The following is a 6,772-nucleotide window of genomic DNA, read 5'->3' on the forward strand; positions in this document are numbered from 1 at the left end:
GATAGAATAGCCAAGCTATCCTATAGACCCTGCTGTAGAAAAATTGCCATAAGTTTGGGTAGGCTGAACCAGACCAAGCATTTAATGGCTCTGTAGAAATCTCTTTTAGTGCATTATCAGCTCATGTAAGTGGTACATATCTGTAAGCAATTCAGAATTTTAAAGAGCTCAAAACAAAGAGCTGGTAGGAAGCAGACTGCAGTGAGACAGGGCACTTAACTTGCATCCTTTGCATCCAAAGATCATCATGAAGATATGAGGATTAGCCAAGATGCTTACTGACCTACATGGATTTTTTAACACCCCTTTTGTCCACTCGGATCAAAGGGAAAAGTGACATCACTGCCATCCATTGGGTCATCATCCCCAACACCATAAGCAAACAGGGCTAAGTCAATCGGTGTCTTATGGATGTAATCCTCAACCATCAGCATAAAGTGAGTCTTTTAATCTCCCGTGATGCACTCAAAAGCATATAAGTCTGCATATGCTAAAACATTCATTGCATCATCCTTTGTATTTACTGTGGTTGGGGCAGTATGATTAGTAGTTTGCTCAACTTGATCAACAATCTGCCCACAATCTTCTTCCTTGAGTTGGAGTCCTTTCATTTGACTCTCATAAAGATTACCTTCAATAATACCTTTTTCATCCTCTGCATCATCTGCCTTGTCGCATTTGGACTAAAGGGTCTCCACCTCATGATGCTCCAATGAAACACTCGCATCTTGTAAAGATGGCTGAAGTTGCCCCTTATGACTGCACCAAATCGCATTTAAAGCTAGCATTTTCCTTTTTAATCTAGCGTTCTTTAGCAGATGAGTTTCAGCAAACTCCACACAATCTCGAACCTCTTTACTATGAGTACAAAGATTAACAAGTATAATAGCAGCATCTTCCTTGGCCTTAGTAGAACCTATTTCAAGTATATTGACCAATGGAGGGAGCCACCTGCACTCTCAATTATCCATGCCCATTTGCTAGCATTAACCTCTGCATTAAGAATGGAAAGTAGTGTTGCAATGGATTCATCTTGCTGTTGTCGTTGCTTAGATAGCCATCCTAATAATGATGTGAGTAGCCAAACTCCCTTTCTCCCTCGAAGAGATTGCCAAAGATTAATACCATTGTTGCACAAGGTTCTCAAAGATTCCATGAGATCTCCTTGAGCCTCTGCATTGACCATGGGTATCAATTTAATGAGCATTTGCTTGGCTTCCACCTTCAATTGCTTGGGTCTGCTAGAGAACCATGTCTCATGCTCGTGCAAGGTGTTGTAGAGTTGGCTGAGCTCTCCAAGCATCTGATCGTCCTCAAATGGTCCTTGGCCATTGCTAAGATCCTGAAAATGCATTGCGATTGTCAACTATGGACTGTTTTCAAAACAATGCTTTCTGAAAATGATTATCAGCTATGGGACTGCTCCCAGTCCAATTGTTATTGTTGCTTAGCTCGGCACAATGTTAATGCATCGTCTATTGCAGCTCCTATTGCTGCACCATCATCACAATGCATTCACAACTACAACCACAATCACAAATGAGCTTCAACCATAGCAAGTCAACAACAGATCAATGCATTTACTTCTTCTGCTTCAGTAGTGACCATACAACCCCAAGCACATGCATTTACTGCAGGTGTGAACAGTCTACATCCTGATGTTCTTTTGTGATGGCGGTTCTTTACCCAACCCACATACACCTGCAAGAGGCCTCCAATCGTGGAAAGGCAGCCTCAGGTGCTAATTTTCCACTTGCTGCTACAACACAGAATGTGCCTAGCTATGCCTCCTTGCCGCTGCTCTCAGCTTCCTTGCTAGCTCCATTGATGCATTTAGATGACCAGCTGGCCAGTAGGGATGGTAGAATGGCAGATTCTTGCTCAGAAGCCCCTGGTTATCCTGCAGGAGTGGAATCAAATGGGACACACATAGTGCAAGATGAACAGCCTACATGGGATGCCTTACCTCCCATATTTTGTTGCAAACCAAGCTGCATGTGCCAAGCGGCTTGAAAAAATAAATGCAACATGCTTTTCTGATGCAGTCTTAGTTATCATTAGATGTCCCTCTCAGCAATGATATACTTCTCCATCTTGCAGCATTAAGCTATGGCTCCTTGCCAGCCTTGCAGCAGCCTGAGATTAGTTCTGAGGATGAGGGGAGCATCTTCTAGAACGCATGCATCAATAGGAGCAAATATCAACTGAGCATATGCATTGACAGCTATATTATCCATGTCACTGACAAGATGCAGCAAAAGGTTATCTGCCTGCGGTGGCTTAACATCCTCACTTGAAACTTTTGATCTTCTGTAGTCTTACCACTTCCAGCACCTCATTTTGCCCTATGATGGGTGGCAGGACTTGTGCAAATTTCCTTTTTTGAGCATTTTCATGAAGGCAAACATCACTATCAAAGTCTGTCCATGCCGTCCATCGGTCCCTTAGAAAGCGCACCAGCACAGCAAGCATCCTTGATCCACATCAGTTTCTTGCCTGATTACATAACCAAGAGACTCCTCCAACATTTTCAAGTGAGAGTGCCTTGTTGAAAGCCTTATGAAGTGTCTTGAAATTTGAACCACTGCCAGATACAAAAAAAAATGCAAGCTTATTCCTAATGAATCCACATCTGTCCAAGAATCATTGGAAACATTGCTATCTCCCTTGTTGATCTCCTTAATGCTTTGCAAATCTGGGAAACTGGCTAGCCATGTTTCCACGATGCTATTTTTCGGCAGTCACGAGCTGATAATAATGGTGCACAGTTGTCAAAAAAATATGAAGCCAACACCAAGGCCCCCTCTCCTGAGACTTCAACAGTTCAATCAGATGATGGGAAGATCAATGTTAGAGCTGAGCAAGGCAATGCAACAGTGCCACCATTGCCCAATCCATCTAATTTTTTTCTGTCATGTTAGGCCTCTTAAATGATCCAAGCATAAAGGAACTTGTAGAGCAGATAGCAAAGGATCCTGCTTTCAACAATATGGCTGAACAGTTGCAAGGGAGTGTTCAAAGTGCTGGTTCAAGTGGTATCCCTCAGCTAGACACACAGCAGTACTTCAATGCAATGCAACAAGTAATGCAGAATCCTCAGTTTATGACCATGGCTGAGAAACTTGAAGCCTATTCTGGAGGAGATTGAGACAGGGGGACCTACAGCCATGATGAAATATTGGAATGATCCAGAAGTGTTGAGCAAATTGGGTGATGCTATGGGCTTTGCAGTCCCAGGAGGAATGTCATTTGTTGATGATGCTATGGATGGTCATGAAGTGGAGGAAGAGGCTGGTGAGGAAGAGGAGGATGAGTTAACGGTTCACCATACAACAAGTATCGGGGATGTTGAGGGTTTAAAGGCTCTTCTTGCCATTGCACAGCCATAACCTTGTCAGGAAGACTGCCATTTGAAGGTTTATAGTTCCCACGGGCAGCACCTGTACTTTCAACAAGTGCAAGCAGCTTCCTTTGCCCATCTGCCAAATTTCCCTTTAAGGATGCAGCCAGAGAAGATGTTGATGCCAATAGCTAACTACTTCATCTTATAGGCAGTTCCTTCGGTACCACACACTCAGACTTCTTAGGATATATCTACTCAGTTAATGCTGCTCTTCCATACTTGAAGACCAAAAGTTTGCAGGCTCCAGTATCCATCGTCCTCATGAGCTTCCTTTCAGGCCTGTTCTTTCTCTATGGAACCAACTTGTATGGCCCTATTAAATTTGCACTGAAAGGGCTTGTTGAAATGTTGAGGTTTGAACTCATGCCGTACAACATCCGCATGCACTCTTGAAGAAATACTGCTGTGCTTGGACATGGTGTCCCTCCGACAGAACCAGATGTCCTCGAGCTGCCATACCTGCATGCTTTTGTGAAGGAAACGATGCGTCTTCACATGGCCATTCCTCTACTTGTTCCTCACGTGAACTTACACCAAGCCAAACTAGGGAGTTATGACATCCCTGCTAAGAGCCATGCCCGCACGGCCATTTCTGGACGAAACATGGTATGGTCTGAATATAGACCTGACAATGTATTTGACTGTGCGACTCGATGCCATAGATTAGAGAAATTCACCACGACATCCAAAGTCAGAAGGGTTTTTCTGAGGTCCTTTCACCTTAATGATTGGCCACATAATCAAGATCAATGCCGATTTTTGCAAGCAAATTGAAGGGTTGTAGCACTGCAAAACATGTCTACATCAGCATCATCCGAACGGAGCAACTACCCGTGCCAAATGAGATGGCATAAAACTGATGTCTAGCTGATAATGGTGTCTGCGAAGACCCGCGTGTCCTCTCTTGTGTTCCCCTTTGGCACATCAACAACGTAAGACTCCACCACAATGGTGGCTGGCTTGCCATTGGCCTCAAATTCATGTAGCATCATCACCGATCGGTAGTTGTGCAGTCGATGCTGGCTGCCTACAATCTTGAAGCTCAATATGTGTCTCTCCTCATCCAGGACCTCTAATCTCTCTGTGCTATAAACGCGTGATTCATTGCTTCTACGTACCCCTAAATTCGCAATAACCCTAACTTTTCTTGTTAAGATCAAAACGCATGTTAAATTGCGGCATAACTTCCATTGATCCTACTAGGACTTGCATTCAAGAATCATGCCCACAATTCTTTTTCTAAGCTTTTAAGATTTCATGCTTCAATAAACCATGTAGCCTTTCCCTAAATTTTATTCAAGGATTAAATGGCTAATGACATTGTGAACATTAACATAGAGATGATAACCTTGTAAGGTGGGGTATATGATTAAGTCCCCTGAGTCTTAGCCCATGATTGCATCCACTTATATGGGAGAGATTCTTGAAATAATTACTCCATAAAAAAATAACCCCCTTTACCAAGAGCTTATAAAACCTTGGAAATAATGTAAATCTCCTACTTAGATTTTCCTTCTTAAGTCTTCTACCACACACACACACACACACACACACACACACACACACACACACACACACACACACACACACACACACACACACACACACACACACACACACACACACACACACACACACACACACACACACACACACACACACACACACACACACACACACACACACACACACACACACACACACACACACACACACACACACACACACACACACACACACACACACAGCCTACAATCTTGAAGCTCAATATGTGTCTCTCCTCATCCAGGACCTCTAATCTCTCTGTGCTACTGGCAGCAGAGCTGGCAGACCATATACTAGCTCAACCTCCCTTGTGATGCCTTCAGAATTCACTTTGTATTTAAGAAGAAACAAGAACTTAAAGAAGAACTGCACAGAAGCCTTTTGATCACCACCACATTTTCTCGTGCTTGCTCAAGAGCTCATTGCACAGGGTGTGAAGGTGGTTGCCGCAGGTGCCAACCCTATCCACCTGCTTTGTGGAGCCTCCGTTTGGCCAAAACTTTGCAATGGGAGGGGTGAGGGCCAGGGTGATGGGAATCGCGACAGGCAGTAGGGCTTTGTTGCAGAGAATGGCAAGGACAAGAGCGGAGAATGCTCAAAGAAGAAGGATCTTTCCCAACATGGGAGAAGAGTAGAAGTAAGATCTGGGGCTGCAAGACTCCATAACTTTCAAGAAGCTTAAAGGGAGAAGAAGAAGACCGCCTTTACAAAAAGTAATTGAAACCCAAGCCTTCATCAACTCAGTGGCTCCTCTTTCAAGAAGTTACCTTTAAATTTTGCTTGGGATTTGAAAACGAGCTGCCATGCTTCCATTTTTTTGGTCCAAGCTCCATTTAAGACTCTAAGAAAGGCTGCCATCTCTGCCTACAATACTCCATGTGTACTTGTGTGTTTGAGTAACTAGGGTTTCTGACTAAAAGGAGACTAGTTTTGAAAATTAGGAGAGAGAAAAGAAGGACCAAAGAACTAGGCTCTGATACCACTTGTAATGAAGGAGACCTAGGAGAGAGAAGGAGAGAAGGGAGAGATTGCAGAGAGGAGAGAGAAAGAGGAAGAAGATGAGAGAAGAAGAGAGAGAAAGACTAGTTGAAGAGAGAGAAAGACAAAGAGAGAGAAAGAGGGTGACGAGGAGAGAGAAATACTAGGAGTAGAGAGAGAAAGACAAGTAGAGGAGAGAGAAATGGCTGTCAGCCATGGAAGGACATGGAAGAAGGTGAAGAAGGTGAAAGGATAGATGTATATTTATCAAAATGGTACCATGCCAGTGTCCTTCACACCTTTTATACCTAGGTCAATGTGACACTAGGTATTTCCCTCCATTACAAAAGCTCAGTGAAAGAATGCGAGAGATAACAAGGAACTTGTGATGGCAAAGGAAGCACTACAAATTCATCAGGAAGAGAAATCAATAGAATAAAAAGGCTATGTACCATTGGCAAATCAATAGAGAAAAAAGGCTATGTACCATTGGCGTAAGTGCTTTGCTATACCAGAAAGATATATTGGACTTGTCATTGATGGTATGGACTAGAATAAGTCATGGTTACCTTATTTTTCTGGTCTTCGAAAGGATGTTAGTGAAGAAACTCTTGTATAAATATATTTAGTGGTATGGCTTGTATACCATGGAAGAGTTCATCCTAGAGTATTCTTTACTTATCCAAATTTTCATAATGATCCTAACCTTACAATCACAATTTTGAATAGTGTACTTGTCATTGATGGTATGGACCAGAATAAGTCATGCTTACCTTATTTTTTTGGTCTTCGAAAGGATGTTAGTGAAGAAACTCTTGTATAAATATATTTAGTGGTATGGCTTGT

General features: G+C 42.9%; 1 protein-coding gene across 1 annotated transcript; it reads left to right on the forward strand.

The window, feature by feature from the left end:
* The first annotated feature begins 1,671 nt into the window (after positions 1 to 1,671).
* Positions 1,672 to 3,389, forward strand: LOC148019165 (ankyrin repeat domain-containing protein 2B-like). Its single transcript, XM_087701311.1, has 4 exons — positions 1,672 to 1,908; positions 2,742 to 2,865; positions 2,922 to 3,082; positions 3,129 to 3,389. Exons 1-4 carry the CDS (start codon positions 1,672 to 1,674, stop codon positions 3,387 to 3,389), a joined length of 783 nt encoding a protein of 260 aa, XP_087557437.1.
* The last annotated feature ends 3,383 nt before the right edge of the window (positions 3,390 to 6,772 follow it).

Source organism: Lygodium microphyllum, chromosome 20 (assembly GCF_053477565.2).
Source record: "Lygodium microphyllum isolate KBCC chromosome 20, Lygodium_microphyllum_v1.1.10, whole genome shotgun sequence".
In the NCBI taxonomy this organism is placed as follows: Eukaryota; Viridiplantae; Streptophyta; class Polypodiopsida; order Schizaeales; family Lygodiaceae; genus Lygodium; species Lygodium microphyllum.

What these genes read in the sequence shown, in the direction of transcription:
- LOC148019165 (XM_087701311.1), top strand. Translation starts at nt 1,672, where the DNA reads ATGGCGGTTCTTTACCCAACCCACATACACCTGCAAGAGGCCTCCAAT. An exon ending in CCCCTGGTTATCCTGCAGGA is followed by an intron (nt 1,909 to 2,741) that starts GTGGAATCAAAT and finishes ATTTTTCGGCAG; the next exon opens with TCACGAGCTGATAATAATGG. An exon ending in ACTTCAATGCAATGCAACAA is followed by an intron (nt 3,083 to 3,128) that starts GTAATGCAGAAT and finishes AGAAACTTGAAG; the next exon opens with CCTATTCTGGAGGAGATTGA.